The sequence below is a fragment of the Parasteatoda tepidariorum genome, chromosome 10 (assembly GCF_043381705.1).
Source record: "Parasteatoda tepidariorum isolate YZ-2023 chromosome 10, CAS_Ptep_4.0, whole genome shotgun sequence".
Lineage (NCBI taxonomy): Eukaryota > Metazoa > Arthropoda > Arachnida > Araneae > Theridiidae > Parasteatoda > Parasteatoda tepidariorum.
Window position 1 is genome coordinate 61,267,988 of NC_092213.1, and position 27,399 is coordinate 61,295,386.

A 27,399-nucleotide genomic window follows, 5' to 3' on the forward strand; every position below is an offset into this window, starting at 1 on the left:
AGATAAATGTTACAATAGCCATACTTCACAGCAACCACGTGGAAGATTTCACAACGATTAATATTACCAACAGATAAAAGTTCTCATAAATTTAGAAACGAATTTCACCGGATTGCAAAAAATACTCTCTCTCAGCACGAACAAAAAAAAAAAAAAAAGGTTTAATTAGTTACCAACGAACAGATAGTGAAACAATTTCGTTGACTTTTGATAATTGAAACTTTTATAGCCTGTGGTAACAGTTACAATTGCTAATATTGTGACACTATGTAACATTGAGTTAATTTTAATTTCGATTGACGTAACGTAAAGTGTTAGATCACACATTTTGGTTGAAATGAAAAATAACAATTAAAACAAGAGGATTAAATATTTTTACATTATATTCTATATTAACACTATATTGCTCTATATTATATCGACATTAAATTATTATTAGGGACGATGACACTAACGAAGTCGCTTTTTTGGGTGTTGAACTAAACATAACATTTAGTTTTGCTGAGCAAAAACTATAAGACTTGGGAATTTGAAATTAATAAGGTTTGCAGAAAAATGTACAGGGATTTCAACGGAATAAAAAAAAAGTTAACGTTTGATAATTTGTTTGTGAGTTATTAATTCTTTTAAACTTGTCAAAATACCATACGGGCCGATCTACAGGCTGCAAATACTTATAAAACAAAAGAAAAAGATAATAATAAAAATGTGTTTTGATTATAATCAAGCCGCCTCAAATTTTTAGCATTGTAAACAAACGCCCGTCCCCATTAACAGTACTCCAGTAACCCAAATAAAAATCAAATATTCATTAAGAAAGAGGAAAGAAAGTGTTGAAGGGAAATTGAAGACAACAGTGCGGATAGCATAATTCACCCTCACTCCGCAACTACTAGAAAATAAATGATTTTTTGAGGATTGTTTTATTTTTATTTCTTAATTGTAAGCGCTTTTTTCCGATATGCCAAAACAACACTCCAAAATTTTATGATATGATAATATATGTGACATATATATGATAATATATATACATCTTTTAAATTAAGTTATTTTTTCACACACTAACCCAATGACCTGCGTTTTACGAGTACGTTTTACGAGTTAAAATTCATTACACTGGGGAGCAAAATTACTTGTTGCATTTATACAAATATCTGATTCGAGTAAGGGGACTTCAAATGTGAATTTTGTTTCTTTCCCAAAACTACAGATTTTTTTTTTCTAAAAAGGCTATTTTTTGTCAAAATGTGCAAGTTTAAGAAACGTTAAATATAACTGAGGGGCCACAAAATTATTATGACAAACTTCTGGGGGAGTTTGGACACGTCATTAGGATAAACACTGCTTAGGAACCCATATTCGGAAATATCGTCATACGCCGCTAGGGACGATTCCTTAATTCAGAACTTTTTTCTGTGTGCATCTCAACTGAACAACTTAAGAATGCACCACAAGCAGCATAAGATGACATTTCCGGGTATGGGTTCCTATGCAATGTTAATCCTAATGATATATCCTAACTCTCCCAGAAGTGTGTCATAATATTTTTGTGGCCTCTCTATTATATTTAACGTTTCTTAAACTTGTACATTTCGGCAAAAAAAAAATAGACTAGAAATGTCATTAAAAAAACTGTAGCTTAGAAAGAAAACCGATGGCAGCTTTGGAATCAGCGACGTGAAAATATGCAAAACCTGTTAAAATATCTCATGCAATGGAAGAAAAAAAAATTTCCAGTGTTAAATTATAAATTTAACATTGGAAAAATATTAAATTAGAAATTTTACTGGAAATGTTAAATTGTTGTTAATTAAATTTGTAAAAAAAGCAATCGGAATCAAAATGCTATTAATTTTAACCATAAACACAATCTTGTACAAATATGTTTAATCAATGTTTATTTTAGTTAATATTAAAGCCTATTAAAATATTGATTTATAATTAACAACTGAACTATATTCCTATTATGTTCGGGGAAAAAACTGCTTCAAAGACAAGCGACTACGTTAGAAAAAAACTGCTAAAAAAATAATAAAAATTTCACAGATAATCTTTAAATGAATTAAAAAAAGAATTAAAAAATGACAGCTTGCTTTAACGTAATGATTTATTTTAAATTTAATATATATTTAAAGTATTTTAGTACGCAGAACATTGAAATGAACTTATTTAAATTTTAAATACAACATAATAAATTTCATTAGATTAAATAAACATTGGTATGCTTGCTTACACGGAAATATCAAGACTAAAAAATTTTCATAACGATTACCTTCTTAACGGCAACTTAATTTATTCATTATAGAAGAACACTAAGTTCCAAGTAATAAATCGATATGCACATTTTGTTTTATTATTCATCATAGATATTGAAGTTTTTTTTTTTTTTTTTTTTTTTTTTTTTTTTTTTTTTTTTTTTTTTTTNTTTTTTTTTTTTGAATCAGGATTTATGAACGTTTTAATTTTTCGTATACTAATCACTCACAAATGATTTAACTTTCCGGTAAAGCATTTTAACATTATGAGGTATGTAAACAAGACTAAAAACATGTTCCTAAAAGCTTCGCAGTTTAACCTTTTTACACTCGCTTAATCGATTTCACCAATCGAAACGGACTAAGTTTCACGCAATAAACAGTACAGCACAGTTCGTTTTATCATTCCTCATTAATATTTTCCTGTCATTACTTTTATAATTCACTTTTTCACTTATTTTTTTTTTAATTAGGATCGAACGGTATAATTTTTTATACATTAATTACTCACAGATAATTAAAATGACTTAACTTTTAATACTTAAATATATAATTAAGTTAGTAAACACTTTTATATTATATGGAATCTCAAGACTAAAAACGTGTTTATAAACACTTACCTTCGCGATTTAACCCTTTAAGGCCGGTTTAATCCTGTCAACAATCAAACGCAACAGACTAAATTTTGCGGAATAAACAAACTCGCACATTTTTTCTAATATCACATTTTATATCCATTTTTATTTTGCTAATATCACATTTTATATCCATTTTTTTCTCTAATATCACATTACATATCCATTTTTTTATATCAGTGTTATATCCATTTTTTTTATCAGTGTTATATCCATTTTTATTTAAATCAGGAAGAACTATGAACGGTATAATTTTTCATATACTTATTACTCACAGATAATGGGCGACTTCTACTATCTCTGTCCATTCCTTCTGGAATTACGGCGTGTCCATTATTAATTCCATTATTATTTACATTCTCCATTCGATCCCTCACATTATTATCGAGAATAACACCGTTCATTTCGAAGCCGTTATTCCAAAATCAAACTGGATCAAAAACCACGTGCATTTAACCAGACTTCTACAGACAGAAGGTAGAGTTTTTCCAAATTACCCTCACTGAAAGCAGAACCGTGACGAGTGAAACCCCATTGTGACGTCATCGTTACGTCACCTAACCTCTGGGCGGAGTTTCCCCAAACCAAGGCCGACTTCCCAGTGTTTTGAAAAGTTGTTCGAAGTGAAACGATAGACAAGAGTGATGAGATTGCTTTGTTTGGCTATTTAACTCTTTTTTGGCAATTTTAAGCAAAATGGTAAGATAGGAATAAAAATGTTGTATTTCTATAAAACAATTTATGTATGGCATTTATTTTCTTAACTAAAAAATCTATTTTCCAAACTAAAGAAAAAGAACAACAAAAGTATACTTAAAAATTTGTGCACGTTCTCAATGTTTTATAAGTAAAGTGCTATTTGTGAACTGCGATCCTACCAAACCGAAGACAAAAATAAAAAATTGGTGACTTGGAAAAATTGGAGCTTTTCCACGCAGACAGAAAATTTTGCAAATTTAGTTTCCAATTTGGTTTTCAGTTTCCACATACAATTTCATATTTATCCAGACTTCGTAAACTCTGCGAAGCTAATTTTTAAATTTAAAGTTTTAAAAATGTACTCATTTATAAAATTTTTAAAATTAAAAATTTAAATTTCAAATAAAAATTTAGGACTACAAATATCAGCAACATACGACAATAGTTAATGATTTTTTCATTTTAATTCCCTTAGTAAATGTTAAGATTTTGTGTTTTGTTTTCTTTTTAAAGAAGGCATTTAAAGGTAAATACAGTAAAGGTATTTAAAGGTAAATGCCCTAAAATCACAAGCCAAAATTATAAAAAACAGAAAATAACAAAAATTCATCTCCTTTTTAACATCTGTTTACCATATAAAATGTCAAAAAATTGTTCTCGTTGGTATTAGTTGTGAATCTTGATTGGTAAAGTTCTCTTGATTAGTTACATTAAAAGTAGGGGGGGGAGGAAATAAACATGGCAAAAAAAAATCACTTCCAATTATTGTAAACTTGCGCTATGAAAAACAAATAAGAGATTCATTTGTCTAAACAAAGTGAAAGTATCAATAATAATAAGGAGGGAAAAAAAAACGCAGCTAGCAAAACTAAAAATTTCTAATAATATTTCAAAACAAAGTTACTTGAATACGACCTACTTTTTACTTTTCTCAAAACAATAAATTCCAATGAATTGAATCGAAATGAATTCTACAGTTAAAAGCTACTAGTCTCCTGTTACAACAGCAAGAAATTTCTACTGAAAAAACGTCTGTAATTATTCAAATTCCAGATGATCATCGGATATGAAGCAATATCAAAATGTATGGCAATGTTTCAAAATAAGTATTTAAAAAGCAATCCATCGTTCTATAACAATTGCGAAACAAAGTGATTGAAACTAGCACACAAATATATACAAAACTTCAAAAAAAAAAAAAAAAATGAAACATCCTAAATAAAATTTAATACAATGACCGGATTTTCACGTACGAAGGCTTTTAAATTAAATCTTAATGGTTTGAAAGCCTCACCTTAAATATGTAAATTAATAAGTGCAGACAAGTTACGAAATCAGTTATAAAAAAGTCTTCTTAACAGCATGCCCTTTGCCGACGGATTTTTAAGCCTTAAACTAAAGCAGGAGATCAATGCAAAATTTGGACCCTTTAATGTCAATTTCACCTTTTTTTCAAATTCCACTAAATCATGAGAACTTTAGAAATTCGAAACATTTTTGTGCACAAATATATAACTTATTTATCTCAAAGATAATTTCAAGTTGAAAATAATTTTTAATAATTATTTTTCTTTAATATTAGTCGAAAAAAATTAATTGCAAGACATACTGATTTTCACATCATTTTAAAGAATGTAATTTTATATGGTAAAATACAAAATTTGACAAAATAGCAATTCGTGCATTACGTTGCACAGCAAAAAGTTGTATGACATGTTTATGGTCTGCATTATGGCTAAAGATGGTCATTTCAAAAATTTATAACTACCTTACGGGTAGTGAAGTTTTCATGTTGATTTGAAAATTGGATTGAGATATTTTAACACATTGCTGACCGATGATTAGTTGACCTGTCTTTTCACATCCAAACGTGGAGTTGACTCGTTATTGCACTTGCAATATCGGTTAGCAACGTTTGCTCAAGAAATCAATATTTAGAATGTGTTATTTTACTTCATATTCCATAATAAAATAACAGCCAAAGACATAACATAGTTTCTGTGTAAAATAACTGATCACCAAAGTGTTAATAAGCATTTAAATTATAGTATATATGTGTCTAAACACAGTGTTGATTGGTGATGAGTTATTTCAATTAATGAAATCCCGGGCAATATAAAATATTCTTAAGTTTAATTTCATTTCATTTAGAATAAATCAAGTTTGCGGGAGTTGTTTATCTAGAATGAGTTACTTAGCCTCCATAATAAATTTTAAAAAATAATTGACGGTGACATACAGCTCCTGTATAAAATTAGCAAACAACAAAGTCTTATATTAAAATTATTGTGCATACACATTGTTGACTGGTAACGAATTAACTCGTCATTGCCCTTACAAGATCTTTTTCTAATTAATGAAACCCAGGGGCATATGGAATATTGTAGAGTTTGATTTCATTTCATTCTGCATAAATAAAGCTTATTGGAGTTTGTTTAGAATGTTTTACTTTACTTCCATATTCAATTTCAAAATAATAGCCGATGACATGATATAGTATCTGTGTATAGTTACTGTAAGTTTTTTCGAGTTATTCTATATAATTAAGCTATAAGCTTTCACAAAATACAAAAAATTCGACTGTGGGAAAAACTTAAAGTGGTGTCCCTTTTTAAGAAAAAAAAATTCTTTTTAAAAGCTAAAAAAAAAATTTTTTTTTTTTAAAGAACCGAAAACACTGAATCTTATCGATTTCAAATAAATTACTAGATTATTAAAAATATATAATTTTAAGGTTAAAACCAAATTCGTCAAAACAATACGATTTTATGAAATGACGCAATTTAATATATTTAAGTCAACAAACTTTTATTCCTTCAATTTATCTTGAAATCCTGTCTAGACAATAATCGAATTCTACTTTTTTCAATTTTTTTTTTAAAAAAAATACACTTTTTACTCAGAATCATCAAATATAGAAGAAAAATTTATAAGATTTTACAATAAAAATAGAAATTCTCGTATCTATGGTATTAATTTATGCTTTATTGATTAAAATATATATTTAGATATTTCGTTAGTTGCGAAGATATGGCGAAATATGCAAAAATAAAACTAACAACTTTTAACTTACAAACTAACAACAAACCCAAACTCTTAACCGTTCTTCTACCTAACTATTAGAATAATATTTTGCAGATCCGCCATATTTTAAGAGCTAGATTCCAAATCCACCGAATTAGAGGTATGCTTATCAAAAACAAAAAAAAGTACGATTTCTTTTGTCTCATTTCATACCTTAGAACAGTGTTTCCCAATAAATTTTCCCAATAAAATCAAAAAAATTTTTATTTAAAAACAAAGTTAGCCATGCAAATTTACGAAAGTTTGCGTATTTTTCTATTGGCTATTTTTTGCAGAGTTTAACAGTTAATTATTAGTAGTGTCAACTGTCAGTTGTGATTTTTAACTTTCGTGCAATTTTTTTATAGTAAAAAATACATTAATTTTCTTATTAGGGGCACACAACTTAATGAAAAATTTAGAAAGGGTACACAAAAGTCATAAGTTTGGGAAACACTGCCTTAGAATATCGTGTGCATTTATTAGCACATTTAAAGTTAAGCCCTCAAATCATTTAGATCCCAATACATATAAATCCGATTATTTGATCAAAAGTTATTAAAAGTAATTTCTTTCTCTTTGCCCTCTCTACGTCGTAGTTTTGAGTTCTTTCAGCAATAAGGGTAATTGTTAAAAAACAACACAGCTTGATTTTAAAAAAAAAAAGAAAAGAAAGAGAGAAAAAGGAAGCAAAGTAACTAAGCCAAAAACATTTTTTTTAAAGTGAAACAAAATACTTTTTTTTTGTAAAGAAAATTCGATTAATCAACACCACTTATATAAGCTTATAACAAGCCAAACAACTTTTTGAAATGAAACTAATCAAACCCAACTACGCAGTTAAACAAATTGATAGAGAAGAAGGAGTATGAATTATAGGAATGCGTTATAAGAACAATACTAGGAAACAAACAATAGATATTAATATGTTTCATAAAATGGCTTTCAAAAATAATTAACTGCAAAAGTAAGACTTATTATAAAATGTGACTTTCCCAGAATTTAAAAACTCTTTTTTAAGTATAAATGGCCCGATTTCGGGTCACAAGAATATACTCAATCCCTCCTATTTTTAAATAGTGATCATCAATGCTAAATTTCAAATTTATATTCCAAAAGAAATTGGAAAAGTGCAATTTTCTTAAAAGTTAGGCAAACACACGATCAGAGTTACATCCGGGGAAATTTGGCAACCGTAGAAATGAAGATCTTGGAGATCCAAGATTTCTGTAAAGCATCAATTAAACCACTCTTATTTATGACGGTGATGTTCAAATAAAACAAATAAACCAATTGAAATTGAGAAGTGCAAATTTCTATAGGCGGAAACAAAATGCGTTGCATTCAGAAAAGTTTGACTATCCCTCTTCAGAAGTTTCAGCGACTCAAGTTTGGGTCGCAACATTTCAATAAGGCATTATTTAAACCACTCTTATTTATGACACTGATCATCTGCATATTCAAATTCAACTCATAAACCAAATGAAATTGAGAAGGAGCGATTTTCTACAAAGCTGGGGCCGAAACATGATCCGTTACTTTCAGAGAAATTTTGTGACCTCTCTTGGATTCGAGATTGGATGGCAAGAACGCTATATAAGGCATAATCTGAATCCCTTTTATTCATGGCGCTGATTATCTCCATCCAATTTCAACAACCATATTACCCAAGTGAAATTGAAAAGTGCAATTTTCTAAAAAGCTATATTAAAACATGATTGCAAATCGATACGGCCGGCACACATCAAATTAATTAATTGAACAAAAGAAGTTACACGCGTTCTGGTCTATTAAGTTTCCCCACGAGGCGGTTAATAGACCGAGGATATCAAAACTGCGAAAACAGATCTTTTCATCATTAGACTAAATCATTAAAAAAAAGGGTATTTTTATACCTTCCTATAACTGCAAAGATATAAAAAGGGAAGAAAAGCTTAATAAGATATCGAGCTTAAGTTGATATCGAGGAGAACAGAATACAGATCTCGAAATCAAGCTTGGTTGGTTGGTCAAGTTGGTTGAAATCAAGCTATAACTTGGTTGGGGAAAAACTTGGAACGAAATCTGATATTAATTGCATCATTATCACAAAATAAAAGAACAAGAATTTAGTGTCTCATCATAACAAAAAACTGATTATCTATATATATGTAGCTGCCAATATGGATTTGAAAAAATCCAGTAGATTTTACAAAATAATATAAATTTCATGATAATTTTCGCATAATGTACTAAATATTTTACGGTGAATTTTCGGGATTTTTAAAGTCATCAAAATAGAAAAATTGTAATATTCTCCAGTTATGATTGACATTAAAAAAAATTGAAATGTTTATGTATTATGTTTACTCATAACTTTGAATAGTAATAGGCATGTAATTCATCAAAGATATTTAAAAGATTTTTTGATTTAAAAAGGGAGTTCTGAACATTTTAGAACAAAATAAAAGGTTCAAACTGATTTATATAAATGCGGTTTTGTAACACAAGTGGCGCGTGAAATAAATATAAAATATTTTGTAAATGTGGGGGTTTATGCCTGAAATAACCTTATCTCAAATGTGAGTAAAATTTTATTCACAAAATTTCAAAACATAAATGTCGCAGTCACAGACAATTACTGAATCGAAGAAATAAATCGAGAAAGGATATTCAATTTTCTCTTAGCAAACTAAATTTAAATACGAGGTAAATGAGAAACAACCAGACCATTTAAATCTTGAAAATAAACACTCAGTCTAGTAAAATTCGACCTTTTCTTCTGAAAAATTAATACCCCAGATTTTTCACCATAGAAAGCTTTATATCTTCATAAATAATGCTTGTAAATTACCCGTGAATATAATAGGAATTAAACACAACCAAGAATAGGACATTATCTCTAACAAAATCTTACAAAGTATTTAATAGAGAAAATTGAACTAAAAAAACGAAGATGATATTTTGCAAGATGTCCCATAAGTACAAAATAGCTCATTTAATACTGACCTCGATTTATCGAGGATTGATAAATTGTTAGTTAAACGTTAAAAAAGCATATTCCATAAAACCCAATTATTACGAGAATCACATGGATTTAACTAGGAATTCTTCAAAAACTTCATGATAATTGTTATTTCAAAGCTGTAAGAAACAAAGAATTCGACTATAGATGGAAAATTTCAGTTCCTTCGAAAGGATTTAAAACACTTTTTTAATTGGTTCGAAAATTTTATGTAGATAAATAATGAAATAACAAAGAAGCTCCTGATATGTTTTGTCAAGAATCGTGCAACCAGTTGAAATCACGGAGATATATAGCGATAATGGTTGATATGAAATTATGGATGACTATCAAGATGTTGCTGTAAAAACCATTTAATAGATTACATACTAACTGTTGCTCGTAAATCTGCATGCATGTTGCATAAAACACAGAATCTGACAGTTATGAATGAAATATTAAACAACCTATCCCATCCAAAGAATGGGATAGGACGCGAAATTGCAAACTTCTCTGGAATTAATGAATGTAAATATTCCGAGACTTTCGTGTTTTACCAGTCAAACGAATTCTGGCTCTCAATCGCAAAATTATTTTTACTTTATAACAATTAAATCAAGGTAAATAAATAATAAATAAAAATTAAACTGTTTTTAAATATTTTGTAAGTCATTTTTGTATAGCTTTTTAGTTAATTTGGAAAATTTCGGCAAATCTGGTTTAACGTGCACCGTATTACGGTATCTGTAACTGCATCGTAACTTAATTTATATTTTAATGCAACTTATTTAATTTTTTATTTTATTTTATAACCGTCGTTGAACAACCGAATATGCACTTATTCGGGTTTAGGACTACTAATGTTCAACGCCGTAGCTAGCCTTGTAATTTTAATCCCGATTCCAGAAGACAAGGGAACTCCAGGATCAAGTATTGGGAGAAATTTTGCCTTCGTGGAGGACTTTTGGATTTAACTAGCCTGCATTTGCGTTACATGGAGAGGAAGACCACGAGAGCCTCCCACGGTTAACCTGGCGGCAAAGGGACTCCCAGGATAACCCATGATCCGTCTACGACTGAGGATATTTCACGTGAACACTGTGGTCGGTGCACGCCGGATGCAGATTCGTTTCGACCAGCCACTGCTGGGGATTCGAACCCGGTTCACCTCATTGGAAGGCGAACGGTCTATCCCCTGAGCCATCGCGGATCAGCTTATATAATTTAATATTTATTTAAATTCTACTGTTTATTTAACTGTCTTTTTTCCCACTCAAATTAGAGAAAACGACCCTATGTTTGGAACATCTGATTGGACTGATGATATTTAGGTATTCGGTCAAAGATGTGAGAAAAATCCCCCAAAAACGCTTGACCAGTGGGGTTTATTAGGGTTGGATCATCAAGCTCTCCTTTTTAATTAAGGATCGGTGGAAGATATTTTAGTTTTGATTGGATCGAACTTTGCTCTTAACCTAAGATTATTGGATTTTTAACGTTAAAGGGGTTTAACTGTAAAAAAAAAAGTATTCTTGGAGTGTAGAGAAAATAGAATGGGTTCCGAGTTAAGTTGAAAAAAATAAGAGAATTGATTGGAAAAAAAGTTAGACAAATATGTGGAGAGGAAAAATGTGAAAGTAGAAATCATGGAAATGGAGTGTGAATTTAACCTCTCCTACGTGATCTTCAAAGTTATGGTAATTAAGTATTCTTTTTCAATTCCTGTGAATGATATCTATTTTAAGAATATTAATTTGGATTAAAAGAACTATGAATTTTATATACATTCATTTTAATATTGTATATTTTAAAAAATTTAAAATAAACGCATGTTAGATTAGACACTTGTGCAGTCTAATCTTGTGTATAATCTTTTATTTTTCCACTAGTCACAGCCACTACGCATCAACATTTATTTAACGAACGAATTATCCTAGTGCCTACGAAATCGTTTTAAAGGAATTTGACATAACTATTTCCTTAAAGATTCGCTTTAAAACATTAATTCAAGTAGAAAAAAATATATATAACCTGAAAAATGTATACGAAGGTAGCACAACGAAAATAAAAAACACAATGACAAAAAAAAAAACAAGATCTCTCAAATCTATTGGTCAGAAATTTGAATCTTTTGAAATAGAAAATAAATCCGGATATTATAACCCCATCACCCTCTTCTTCCCCTTTCTGACCACAAAATGCACGTAAACCGCATCAACAAATCACAAAAAGACGAAATAATACCACCGTTTCAAATTCACCTGTGTTGGCAAGTAACCCTATTCAATCTCGCCAATATGATGCCAAAGAATCGCAAGCGGGTCGCTGATCTAAAAGGTAGAGAGAAAAGAAAAAAAAATCTTGTAGTAACGACGTCGCAGAGTACTCGTAAAACTATAAATCGTTATAAAAAAATTTTCTATTCTTCCCTTTCGTGACAGAGCAGCTGATAGGTTGTGTCTGCCAACAGAAATGGTAGTAAAAGGTAGAGAATCGGGTCACGAATATTTCAATGCTTGCTACCGAAAAAAAAATTTTTTTTTTGTTCAATATCAGGTGAATCCTGGGATATAACGGATTATGTAACTTAGACGATAAAATATAAAAGTTAAGAGCTTAAACTATTTAAAATGAGATAGTATAGTAGTCGCGCAGACAGTTAGTTCTTTGTTTGTCACTTCCGCGTATATTTTATTGTTCTAAATCAGATGGATGCTGGGATAGAATGTGTTATGAAACTTCGACGTTAAAGTGAAAGTGAAGAGTTAAACTATTTAAAATCAGAAAATATTAGTCACAGCAGACATTTGTAATTTTCCTTTTTTTTCTTTTTTTTTAAATATTAGACGGAGGCTAGGATAGAATGGATTATGAACTTGAACGCTTAAGTAAAAGTCAGAATTGAATTCATTCTGCATTGTAAGCAAACCCTAGGTGTGTTTTCTTAATGGTCAAAAATAGCCTATGCATTCTAAAGTATAACGGTTTCGAGTTCCCCCTTCATAAGCAGCTAATGAAATAAAAAAAAATTTACTAATATTTATTAATATATTTACGTATTCACTAATATATATTACTATAAAAGCAGTATGACTTTTTTACTTTCTGAGTCCGATGCCGCGTATATTGCTATCAGATTTACAATTATTCTAATTATAATTATGAATATAATTAACTATTATAATTATATTTAACAATTCATAATAGTTATTTATTATATCTAATTATTATAATTAAACCTATTGGGCAGTAAACTAGAAATCAATCCGGGTCTTTAAGGAGAAGTTCAAATATTACGCTATTTTTGAGAAATTCGGGCTGCTGTTCCCTCCTTATCAGCGAAAGTAAGCAAATTCACAAACATTCATCCATGCTTACGTAATTCGCAAGACTCCCACCCCCCTGGTTTTTGCTTAAATTTTTACAGCATTAATTTAATTTTAGGATTAAAAGCCAATAAAAGATATAGCTAGGCATAAAACAAAATTCTTAAAAATTCATTTTATAAAATTTGAAATTGAATATTCCTTCGAAATCTTCTGTGTTCAAAACTCTAAGATTGAAACTCTACAAAGAATTTTTTCTTTTAAATTTTTCCTAAAAAATTTTGAAAAAAAAGTGGACTTTATCTGATATTAGCATTAATCTTCTCCTCTCTTGTCAGCTAAACTACGCAAATCACAAACTACCCCGTTAGCTGCTTACGTAATATTTGAAAGGCCTCTAAAGGTTAATTTTAGCTTTAAAAACAACGCCGTCTTTTTCGTTAGACTAACCAGAACACGACAAGGAAATTACATGCCTTATGGATTTAATCTTTATTCTTAACGCTTTGAATTCACTACTACTGCGCTTAAAGATTTATAAATGGTTTTACGTTCGGCAAACCTGTAATTTTTACTTCATTACAAGCATATAACGTAAAAACGAAGAAAATTATATGTATGATTGTTATCTTACATTAAACCCAAAATTTTAGTATTTCTTAGAACTTTTACACGAATACAGACAATCTCATCTTCATTATAACTTTCACAGAAAAAACGGTCATGCAACGGATGCCAGTTAAGTGTTAGAATTGTCAACGGATTGAAGCAAGAAGCATCAATAAATTTAAAAAAATCCTACGTAAATCGTCTTATATGCGGAACAAAGAAAGGCCATTGGGGAATGATTTAAGTCATTCCATTTAATTTGGCTTAGCTTGAATATTTTATGGCAGCGGTTCTCAATTTTTTTTTCGGCTATAGAACCCTAAATGACCAACCTTCGCTTGGCAGAACCCCGACTTTACAAATATAGTTCATTGGCAATAGTGAACATATTAAGCAGCAATTACTAATAATTAGGAAAGTTTCTTCGTTCTATCAATGCCAGTCTTAAAATTAGGTTTTATGACAAACATTGATTTAATAGGTCTGGTATGGCATTTAGACTCGCCCAGAATTTTTTTTTGGTGTACTATGTGTCACAGAATGAAAAAATAAGTTGAAACCTACTTTGCGTTGAAATGAAAACAAAATGTTATAAAGGTGAGAATGGTTATCACAATAACATATTTCTTTATTGTTGGAATCAGTTTTCTTTCATTATTTTAAATTGCCGGCCAGGTGGCCGAGTGGTTAACGTGCCTGACTGCGAAGCCAATGGCTGCGGGTTCGAATCCCGCTCTGGGCATGGATGTTTCTCTCTGTGTTGTCTTCTGGTGTGTGAATGTGGCCCACCCTATGAACGGGTATTTGTGGCAGTGCGGCGTGGGTAATGTTGCTCGCCTCCGTGACTTTGGTTCACAGGTGCNTTGGTAGTGTTTGTTTACTTGTAATGAAAAAAGCATTAATTTTTATTGTATCATTTCTAATATTTGGCGGCACATTTTAAGAATTTGGCGGCACACAAAAGTGCCGCGGCACAGTGGTTGAGAATCACTGCTCTAGAACTTTACTTAAATAATTACTTAAAAATAAACAAAATATATTTTTAAAAAAAAACATTATTGTCACGATACAAGCACGTAAAATATTTACAGGTTTCAACTCTCATACTTGGTCAACAATCTTAAATTTCGGAATCCCTGTGACCCTAGGGTTTTGGAAACCGCTGTTATATTTAGAAAGCTTGCATGATGGAAAAGCTTAATGATTTACATAATGCAACTTCCATAAAGGGATTTTAGATACAGAAGCATCTTCATGAAATTGGGCATTAAAACCGCATATTGCCTTCTTTTTTTTTCTTCCAGTAAACGGTTTAAAAAATCTAAAAGGGTGTCGACTTCGGGAAAGTTCGACAACCGGTCTGTCATATCCAAAACTTTGGCCTTCGCGGAGTTTATTGGACTGAGTGCGAAAGAAGTGCACACCAGAAAGCAATGAACCTACCAGAGATCGGCCAAGACACTTTTGGCCTTGATGTGTACCATCGAACTTGGGAAGAGCCCCTTGGTGTGTGTGCGGAACAATCTGATACACCCATTCCCAAATCTCAAGATCATCCCCTTTGATGACCCCCATAGCAACTGGCAATCTCTGGCTTTGGTAAGTTCTTCTTTCAAGGCCGAAACCAGGAAATCCTCGCGGCCTTGAAAACTGGAGTCAGTGACCCTAGAACGCGAGAAAGTATTGGGAATCCCCGTCGAATCGCCAAGTGACGTAGGAAACGATAAGTAATCCGATCAGATCGTTGCTCTCCGCAGATGAAGTTGAATGGCAAATAAATAAGGTGTTTATTTTTGGACAGAAAACAACGAATTTAGAAAAATTAAACGAGTTTTTGTTAGATGAACTACTTAATTGAAACGAAGAGCAGACTTAATTTCGAAAATAAGTATTACTGGTCGTTATGATTGAGAAGAGTAAGGGGACTGATATTAATATACATTAAAACAAGTTTGATTTGTAGAGAAATATTTATACAGGATTATCATTTCTATCCTATTTTTAACTTAACAATCTTTTCGAAGACTTTTCCAACTTTTAGGGCTATTCAGAAAAAGAAACTATAAAAAAAAATATTAGTTTTAGAAGTCTTTCAAAAGAAAAGATTCTTGAAAATTTAATCAAATTAGTATATTTTCTCGTGCATTTAATCAAATATTCGTAAGAGGAAAAAAAAAAATTGCGTGCATGCAATTAAAAAGTTCTAAAAAATGATTTTAAGACAATATTTTTAATTTTTAAATGTTTAAATTAATAAATACATATAATAAAAACAAAAAGGATAAAAGAAAAGAAAGATTAATGAAGAAAATTAAGAAAAATAATAATAAGTTTTACTTACAGAGCAAAGGCTGCAAGTATATAGAATTCATAAAATAAGTTAAAAATATAGAGCAAAACAAAGAAAAAGATAAAGATTTTTTTTTAAAGAAAAAGAAAAAAATTATCAAAAATGGTTTTTTAAAAAATTCACAAATTTAAAAACCTTTTAAATTAAAAAAAAAAAAACAATGGAAAATAAAATAATAAAAATATATGATCTCGTCAGCAGGATATCATTATCCCACGGTGTGGAAACTTTTTTTAAGTGGTAGCGAAAATGTCTATCTAGAATATCAAGATGTTTAAAGCTATTAATAAATATTTATTTTAAAGGAAATATATATAAAGATGCAAAAATTAACTCATGAATAATTCCGCAAATTTTCAAATAAAAGGTAATTTAAGCATTCATTAGTTTTGAAAAATCTTTATCATTCATTCATTCTGTCCAAGTCGTGGGAACCTAGTATAGATAATGGTTTTTATACATAAAACTAAATATCATTTCCCATTTTTTCAGATAATACCACCCCTTCTTTTAAATAAGTAAATATTTTAGTTTTCTCCAAGTGTAAAAAATAAAATACAAAGATAATTTTACAAAAAATCTGTAAGGTTTATTGGTTACATTTTCCTTCTTTCTTTAATTTTTTTTTCTTTTCCTGTGTGCATTTTTTATTAATTCGTCATGCCACAGCACTTTTAAAATTAAAATATTAGCAATGTCACAATTCTTCTTCGACACCCTTTCTTATTAATAAAAACAAAAATTACAACTTGGCAAAAAAATTACGAAATCGTTCATAAGAGAATTTAGAGTCGTACGAAAGCTTCATAACCCTCACGTGATAGCCTTACGAATCAGTAAATCGGCATCGTCACTCTTCCTTAGAAAATCACCAATTCCACTATTTTCGATGCTTATACAATGCATTTAAATATCTAGGTATGATTCATGTTATCGCTAAAACCTAATAGTACGTTGTTGGGAGGAAAAAAACTAACTCTAATGCAATGAAAAATTACTAGGGAAACGCTGGAATCCACTAAAAATTTAACCACGCTAATTTTACATAGCTTGACCGTCTGGCCAAAATGATTTTCTCAGTATGGCATTCAACGTGTTAACAACTACATTTAAATATAAGGAAATAAATATAAGAAAAAAAAGTTCACAAAATAAACTTTGCACAAACTGATAATAAGCTGGGGAGAAGTTTTAACGAAATTTTCTTTCGGTTCCGTTTATTGAATTTATTAAAAACGAATGCTATCTTCTTCCTGTTGATTCAATATTATCTAATAAACGAACTACAAACAAAATATGACATGATATGGTTTATATAACATTCACAATTGACAGAACGCTAAATGCAATTATTTTTTTTCTTTCCTTTTCTGATATCAGAGATAAAGCAACCAAAAAAAATGTCGTTTATGCCAGATTTCATTTTAAAAATTTATAATTTAACAACATAATACTTATTCTCATTTTACAATTTTTGCGTGATATTTATCTCCTATCTGAATTTTTATATACCTACAGGGGTGGTCAAAATAATGCAAACTTTACTATACCAATAAATTTTTTCATATTTCTTCAGAAATACTTCAAGAATCAGTTAATAACTTCAGAAGTATTTAGATAATGCGATTTCTCATACTTATTAATGAAATGATTTTTTTTTTTTTGTCTTACGTTTTTTGCTATAACTTTAAAAAGATTTTAAAAAATTAAAAAATTTTGAGCTATATAAAATTAAAAACAAAATTGCTTTAAAATTTGAGAAAAACTTGTTTTAAACTGCGAAAGATATGAGTAATTAAAGTATTTCTTTTATACTGTGCATAAGCGTAATACTGTGCATAATTTTTTTTTCTTCCTAATTTTGAAGTGAATCGTGTTTGGCATATAATGAAAAAAAGTTTGATTTAAATATCTTAAAAATTTAAAAAATTACAATTAATTTTCTGAGTGATTTTTGTACTTTTTGAATGAAACTCAAAATAAGGTTTTATTTTAATAAATATTTCAATTTTCATTTCATTTTTTTTTTCTTCAAAATTTTATGAAAATTTTATTGTGTATCTCGAAATAATGAAAAAAATTTAAAAAAAGTCCCATTATTGTTATATGAAATTTAGTCATATTCATACCAGTACATATCTATTTAAAAATATTAAAAAACAAGAATATGAAATTTTATTGCTCTCTAATCATCCATTAGTTCTCGTTTGGAGTGATTACTAAGCAGCGCCATCTAGTGTTAGCGAAGAAATATTTTTTACAATCTGAAAAGTAAATAACAAATTATATATATAGATAATATGTAGGTTATACCTTCGTTCCAAATATACAATGTGTTTTAAAAACACCTTTAAATTACATTTTTATAACGTTACGGGAACAAATCAGTTTTTTTTTTTTTAAGGAAAAACAGATTAAAACTGAAAAAAAAATTTTTTTTATCGAAATTTGACGAAATATCGAAATTACTTTTAAAGCCGAACAAAATTATTAGGTATTTCTAATTATCGTCTTTCACCCCCTCAGCCTTTCTTCTTGTAATCAAAAAGATTTCGATATTTTCAATACTGCCATCCACGTCGTCTATTCCTCACATTTTAATGCAGTTTCCGTTTTTTCTTAGCTTAATTATTTATTTCTGCCACTAATGAGCAACATTCTTTTACTTTGTTCTTGTCACGGATTATAAAAATATATAAAGATCTGAAATTACGGATAATCCCGTATAACTCTGTTTTGTCTTTTTTTTTCGTAATGCAGTTTTTTTTTTTTTTTTTTTTTTTTTTTTTTTTTTTTTTTTTTTTTTTTTTTTTTTTTTNATTTGATAGATCTAATAGTTTTGATGTTATGAATATTTTATGAGTAAAAGGTAAGTCAAAAATTGTATATTTCATACATTGAACCCTCATTTCTTCTAAAGAATTATTTCAAAGGACTGTTTTTTTGAATTAAGCTTAAAAAATTAAATTTGTAGAAATGACTTACTTGCTTAGATAGCAATGTCAGTTGCATAAAGTGGTATAAGTCATAAAATTGTCCTTTCTACACATTAAACTTTTATAAATTTTCGAATTGCTAAACTATTAAATCAGACAACGTGGTTTTATACTCATTCAATTTAGCATATACACAGATAATGATACCCCACTAGCATTCACAGATAATGATACCTAACTAGCATGTTAGATAGTAAATATATATATAAATATACTATGCTTTTACAGGGTGCGGAGCCAAATCTTTCAACAAAAAATAAGCAACTTTTAAAAACATTTTAGGCACTCAAAAAATAATTTTAAGCACTATGTAAATTGAAAAAATGCAGAATAATTTTCAAAGACTTTACATGATCATGATAAAATAACTAGAATTCGAAAAAGAACTCTTTTCTTGATTATATTAGCTATTATAAAATGATCAAGAGATTTTTCGGTTCGATTTCAGAGGGTGGAAAATGAAGTCTGAAATTGAGAATATCTTGTAAAATGCAGCAGAGTTGCACATGAGAGTGCAAGAATCTCACCGAACCCAGCTCAGTAGACACACAGGCGGACTCGCAAATATTACATCAAACATGTAAAATAATTGGCGCTTTCATACGCTACGGACCGACGGTACGTTGAAATGGATTCTGGTTGAATGAATTGCGAAAACGCTGAATAGAACAATGTGAAAATCGTGCTTTTTGCATAATATGTGACGAAAATCGACATACTAAAAAAAGGGAAAATTAGGCACTTTTTAAAAACACCCAATTAAAAAAGCACCTTTAAGGGTTTTCAAAAAAGAAAAATCAAAAAAAGTACCTTTAAGCACTTTTTAAAAACACTACGCACCATGTATAATACCAATAAATAATAGTTTAATTTATATGTAACTATAAATGAACGTATAATTATATACAGTTTTAACTTAAGAAATCTGCTGCAATACTTTCTTCCTTCGCTCAGCCAAATCAGAGATTAAAAAAACAATTAAATACAAAACTCAACTTATATACTTAAAAAGCAATAAAATTTCAAGCATAATATTAACCTAACATTTTTTTCTTAATGCAACAGTTACGTTTAGGAGCAAATTCCCATTCTTTCCAAAGCGATATTATTTTACGACTCAACAGGCCGATGCACATACGTTATAGGACTCAAGCATGGAAGGAGTCGTAAAACTCTCATACGACCGTGTCGAATGTTTCTCAAACAATGTCCATCATCGTAATAAAGCATCAGGTAGTTAAAAGTTCATCGCCTTCAAAATCCATTTTATTCAGATCAAATTTATGCAAAATAGATGCATGTTTCGTCAACTAAAGTTCAGAGGTCATTTCCCAGTTGAATTTTAAAATATTGAAGATTCTAATGAAGTAGTTTGAATCTTAGTTGTAGATGTGGGATAACTATGACAGAATTCGCGTCCACCATTTCTCTGTAATTCCTTAACAGAATTAGTCCCTGTTTTTGAAGGGGAAAAAAATCAAAACAATTCAGATATTTTACTTGCTGCAACAATGAACGTAGTGATAATTGCAATTCTGTTACATTGATAATAAACAAAATAGTATATGTTTAGCTTTGTGACCAAAATATATGTAGCTTATATGTATTATAGCTATGAACATCTCGTATGTAATTTAACACATTTATCACACATTTCAGATTCAGGAATGATACATTTTCAAACACGTTTCAGTCCCTTACCCATATATTTTATTTAATAAAAATAATAACATTGCTGTAATAATGGGATAAACAACAATAAGGGATTCTGGAAACCAATTTGCTGCCTAAATTTGATTTTTTTAGACAGGAATTTTAAAATTTTGAATAAATTTTAAAGGTTATCAAATCTATATAACTGAGATGTTTGCCAACATATATTCATCAAGAAAGTATCTTTAGGCTATATGTTTCTTCTACTGGTCTTAGCAAATAATGTTTGCTATGTTTAGAACACATTTTTCAAGTTTTTTCTTCTTTTTTTTTTAAAGGGAGGGTTTTTGTAAGTAATAACGGGAAATAACGTTTGCGTCTTGAAGAAAGAGAAATTTTTGTTCCTCCTGTGTTACAAATTTAAGGGGAAAAAAATTAAAATAAATAAATAAAAATTTTTTTTAAAAAAAGAGATAGGATCTGTAAATCAGTTGATGCGAACAAAAGTAACAAAATTTTAATATAAATTATAATAAAAAAGAATGTTTTTGCTTTGGAGTTGAGAGTATGAGGTATGCAGGATCGCCAACTATTACGCTTTTTGCAAATATTTTACAGAATGGTAGACAATTAAAAACTTAAAACTTTCAGAATTTTAGATAGTTTTTCCATCATTTAAAAGCCTTACCAAGAGAGAACTGGAACAAAGTGGGTTTCCTAAAAACTTTGGAATAATTTACAGGTGAGGAAAATAGCTTTAATTCAAATTTACTTGACAAAGAATAATACATAAAAACATAAATTTAGCTGCCGATAGAAGAAATTTTACCACAAAGCGTAGAAAGTTGGCAGCCCGAGGTGTGTAACCTTAGTTGGCGTAATCCAGTGGCAGGGATGCAAACTCATCCACTTTGTGCAATAGTTTTAATAAATTGGTTAATTGAATAGTAAAGCTTGTAGGATAAGGATTATTACGCTTACACCGTGAAATATTTTCAAAAAAGCTTCATTTCATATCATACTTTGAAGTTTTGATACGAAGTGGTGGAAAAATTACTTAAAATGAAAAATACTAAACTAAAATTACCACTAGAAAATATTTTCTTACAAAGCGGAGCAAGTTGGCATCTCTGCAGTGGTTATTTTAAGTCTGATGGTTTTCTTTATAATATTAAAACTTTTTCTTTATTCCGTATGCAAAGAGTATTTCATTCATGTGTAATAATTTTAAATTCCCGCAAAAGCTTTTCTCAAGCTTTGATTTTTTTTTCAATATGCCGCTTTAGGCTATACTATTTGTTGAGCAAAAAGTAAAAACTCTGCTTACTATATGATTCATAAGATATATGATATAACGATATGATGTATCTTTCAACAAAGCAATTTATGTAGCACGTCTATTAACTTTATAACATTTCTATCATAGGAACTAAAATTTGCAAATATTTCAATAATTTTGCTAATTTTTTAAAAGGTTTAACATGACATAACTATGAAAAAGTGGTGAATATATAAGCCTACGATTTATTTCGAAATAGTGGTGGGTAAAAATCTAATAAATTGAATTTATTAAACGAAGAATCACAAATAATAAACTACCACTCGAAAATATTTATTCGCTGTCCGGAGCAAGTTGACATCTCTGTATAAAATTCAGAATACATAAAAAAAATCACTACCATAACACAGCCAAATTTTGGCATTATAAAATTACGGTAATCTAGAGTAAACAGCAATAAAATCAGCAACTAATAAACACAACCAAATTATGGCGTTATAAAATTACGGTAATCTAAACTGAACAGCAATAAACTCAGCAACTAATGAAGAGTTAACACAACAGAAATTGACTGCATAGCAACAAGTTGCATCGCAATAAGAACCTCCAGAAATTGACTGCATAGCAACAAGTTGCATCGCAATAAGAACCTCTCGTAACATCTGAGAGAAGGATCTGTATGGAGCGTGTCCACACATTAAAACTGCACGTATTCTTAAACAACTGAACTGTGAAATTTTATTAAAAAAATAAAACCTGTCGTCCAATACCCTAGTAACATTTTTAAGCCTTTATGGCTTACTGATAACAACTGGCTTAGAAATTATTCCAACAGCGACCGCAACCCAAACAGGGCCCCTTTCACCCAAGGGTTCCATTACACAGGTAGTTTTCAAGCTTTCATAAAACCAAATAACTAGGTCAAAGGTTTTTAGGTTAAACTTTCCTTCACTTTTATTCAACCTGACTTTTTTTTAACACATTTGAAATACAACAATAGCATGGAACTGTTCAGATTTAGTTTGCACAATTTACACTAGAAGGAACGAATTCTCAGAGCGTGATTCGCAAAAATTTACTTATCTATTATTTTTTGTAACGAGAATATTACAAATAACTAACTGCAATAATGCTTTCAACATATACTATACAAAAAAATTGTGTAGTAACAATTAAAACCTAAATTTAAGGCTAAATTACTGTAAAGATCTGAATAATTGGATAAAGCTAAATAATAATATTGTTTCAAATTTATCTTTATCAAGTAATTGAGTAAAATAAATCACACAGGTAATTTCAGATTCAGGACTTCGATCTTGTCTTAAAGTTTTAAACCATTCTATTGAACCACTACAGTTCAAATTTATAATTAACTGAAAAATATAGTTAAACAAGAACAGTGCAAAAATTACAACAAAGACATTATTACAAAACTTTACATTACTTCCCTCAAAAATAAAGTCAACTTTTTTTAAATACTTAGTAAAAGAAAAAAAAACAAGTAGAAATATTGTAGCATAAATAATTTACAAATAGAACATTTACAAACGGTAAGTAGTGCAGCGCAGATGTATCTCCTTAATATATATATACAGTCGTCCCCACTTATTCGCCCCTCGGATAATCGAATAACCCGCTTATAGGAATAAAATTTAATGGAACCAAATAATTTTATATTTAACTAATGTTAAACTTCCCCATTTAAACGGTTATCTGTTGTTTTTTGTCCCCGCTTAATCGCATAAAGAAGTGGTACTAAAATGAAAAAAATTTGTTAATTATAGAGAAATATTTCACCAGCTGAAATGGAATTTCCCTTTTTCACTTAAGATAAGAATACAGTAGGTGGTCATTTCAATAGGAACTTCTTATTCATTATAGTAGGTGTTTGGGATGAAGTTGAAAAATTAATCAAATCTTGCTGCCAGTTTTATACATTGAAGTAAACGAAGGGGTTTTTACCCCTCTTTGACTTACTTCACACACACATCATTTAGAATGTAAAAAAGGGATAGAGTGATTTGTCTTGTGATCCCCTGTTGATGCACTATTAACTTTGATAAGAAAAAGTTTCAAAAACCTAACACACTAGTGTACAGAGAGTCTTTCTCTTAAATAGAATAATTGCTTAACCCAGTTAATGACTTTGAGTTGGGTGCAAGTTGAGAGCGAAAAGGAATGATTTAAATTAATCGGAAAAAAGCAAAACAATGAATCTTAGAAGTAATAAATTTCAGAAAACCCTTAACTAAAATAGCGCATTAATTTAAATAGAGCATTAATTAAAATTTCTCAAGTTTCGAAGATTAAAAAAAATAAATAAGTAAAAAAAATTCTGAATGTGTTTGAAAGGAATACACGCAAGTCATGAAATTTTTAGTAGAAACTAAAAGGGAATATCTAATTTTGATGAATTCAACGGGTATAAAAAACAGTCTTCAATTATAGATTTTTTCGGAAGGGATCAATTAATATTTTAGTACCTACATTATAGTTTTTACTAATATTGATTTATTTTTATGTAATTTTAAATGACATTTATATTTTATGATACTAACGCATACAGTTTTAATTATAATTGTTTATTGATCATAAAACTGAGTTTATTTAATCAAAACACTATACTACGCATTAAATACCATTAAAAAGTAAAATTTCACAAAAATTCAGAATTTAAGATTGAATATAGCACTCCCCTTTTAATCGAATAACCCGCTTAATAGCATAGATTTGGCTGGAACCGATGGTATTCCTTTAAGCGGGGTTGACTATATACATATATATTCATTCTGACGTTCTAATTACAAGCAAATATATATTGGTATTTTCTTAATTATAAAAAACAATTTAATAGTTAGTAAAAAAAGTGTTATATTATTAGAATTATATTTGTACTAAAATATAAAATCCAAAAAAGTAGTTTGCGAAAAAAAAATTTTTTCATTCATATTCAAACATTTATAAATATTTAATTTTGTTAATTAAAGAAATTTCAATGATCAATAACTGTTGTTCTAAGATCTGAATATGATGATGCATTTCATAAACATAAATTATTAAAATGCTAAATAAATATATAATGCGAAATTTAATATTTTTCACTTATTCTGACCAAAATTAATACAAAATCACGTAAAATATGAATGAAAAATATATCTAATAAAAATTCTGCGTCAAAGAATTAAGGGGATATTTTAAATAAAGTAATTATTTATCTACAAATTGTTTATTACATGTCTTTTTTTTTTAAATTATCCCAACACAATCTACTCTTGAACTACTTAATTTGTATGAAAACGGTTAATCATTGATATATTTAAAAACGTAACGTTTTTTACTTACAGTACTTTTAAAAGGTATGAAAACAATTATGCTAAACCTAAAAAATATTAAAAACATAATAAAGTCACCATTAAACTAATTAGAAACTTTCATTCACACTCACACAAAAAAGAAAAAAAAATCACGATTTTAATAATTATATATTGCATGGAAAGAATATTTTCCTAAGTAAATAAAAATATTTACAATTATCAATGTGATTATTACATTTGTGTCTTAAATATATGTAATTTTGTAGAAGTTAAAAATGAATAAATAACCATTAAATTTTCAATAAATTCATAAATACCCAGACGTTTGTGAATTTTGAGTATTTACTTTAAATTACATAAAGATAAAAAAAATTTTAAAAAAAGATTCTTTTCATCTCTAGACAAAGAAAAAACATCAGTTAAAATCAGATTCTTAAAAAAATATTCGTAATATTCGATCTCGTAATAATCTCGTAAATATTCGATCAAAATTTTTAATTTACAAAATAAAATAAAAATTTAAGCTATACAATAAAACTGAAAACTCATAGTGTAATTCCAACTTCGCTGAAAAGCATGTAGATTCTTTGATTAAAAAAAAAAAGTTAATAAGTTTATAACAACTTCAACTAACTCAACTTAATTATCTCATTAAATTCTAAAGAAAAGTTCTTTACCTTAAATTATGATAACAAAAACTTCAGAAACAGATAAAACTATTTTCTTATGAATGTGTATTTTGAACAAAATTGGGTACAATTGCAAAAAGTAGAAAAAAAATAAGGAAAACTATTCGTCGTATGAAAATCATCTTAGTAGATCTTACGTTCTTAGAATCAGGAATATTCAATAAAACGGTGTTCCATAAAAAAAATTTAAGGAAAAAAAAACACTATTTACTTACATAATCTAATTCACGGGGCTCAGAATCGGAATTTGTGTCAAAAGCACTACAAAATATAGAGCTATCCATTGGACTTCAGAGAATGTAAGTTTTGGTGCCTGTTTAGATGCTGTATTCCGTTTGGCTGGTAGGAAGTTCGGAAAAGGTCTTAACAACGGAAGATACCACTTACTGATTCTGGCCATGTTCAACAGAAAGTGAGAGGCCATGCTAAATATTAAACATTTTACTTTTGCCCATATGATGTTATGATATATTACCATATGATCATACCATAATGTTAGTGAATCATTAAGCAAATCTGTACCAAGTAATCGCTCTTGTTTCATAAGAACGAGAATGTCTTCAAAAGTAATTGATTTTTTTCATTAGAGTATCTAAATTTAATTTCGATTTTTTTTAAAAAAATATCCCAATAAAAATAGATTCAAATTAACAGTCGGTTCTTGGTTTTTGATGTACTTTACATATTTGTGCAATTAAAAAAAATATTAAAAAATTCCTTCAGATATTATTCACATTCATAAAGACTCTTTAGGCAAATTATTGAATCGCAAGATATATCCATTCATGCGTAATTTATGTTTAAAAAAATGAATTATATCAATGTCTCCAAGCAGTATAAGGATAGCATAATGTTAATGTATTATATCATTACACAAATCTACATTAAAATATCTTTCTATTTTGTGAAAATGGAAAGTATGAACGTAAATTTTTTTATTTCATTATAGTGTCTTACTTTAATTTTGCGTTTTTAAGTAAATATTTTAACAATAATTAGATCCAAATTAACTTTTAGGTTCTTGATTCTGGAGGTACTCTGCACTGCATACTTGTATGCAAGTAAAAAAAAAAATTAAAAATCGTTCAAATACCATTTTTACAGTCTTAAATATTCTTTGGCTTTTCATAGACTACTTATATTTACATTTAAGTACAACGTTTTTACAAAAAATAAATACCTCTCCTTAATAATTAATGCTATCTACAATATCATAATGCTATAATAATGCAATAATGCTATCTACAATAATGCTATCTACAATTTCGGTGTAATTGAGCATTAAAACAATTCATTATGTAACTGTAACTGCCCAGTCTAACTACTCACTGAATAGGTAAGGTCTGACAAGGTAAAGAATAATATGTTAGTCCTTATGACTTTTGAATAAGTTCATGAAGTAAATATTCGATAGTAGCCGAGCGATAGCGAAAAGGAAGATGGAGCCCTTCATAATTATGATGAAAACGTTAGAAAAAAGTTTGAAGAGCGCGTCAAAAAAAAACTTGTTTGGAGGAATGTGTAACAGAATACAACTCGTACAATAAA

The 27,399-nt window shown here is 29.0% G+C and overlaps 1 protein-coding gene across 3 annotated transcripts in view; it reads right to left on the reverse strand.

Annotated features, from left to right (window-relative positions):
- Nucleotides 1-27,399, reverse strand: part of LOC107451281 (S-adenosylhomocysteine hydrolase-like protein 1) — a 223,292-nt gene that overhangs the window by 157,673 nt on the left and 38,220 nt on the right. The window contains exon 1 of one of the 3 annotated variants that reach the window (XM_016067333.3): nucleotides 3,166-3,471. The exons of the other annotated variants lie outside the window; for them this stretch is intronic. Within the exon in view, the coding sequence (XP_015922819.1) occupies nucleotides 3,166-3,294 (129 nt within the window). The 5' untranslated portion in view covers nucleotides 3,295-3,471. Of the gene's footprint in view, nucleotides 1-3,165; nucleotides 3,472-27,399 lie in introns of those variants that run through there. 3 annotated transcript variants of the gene reach the window in all.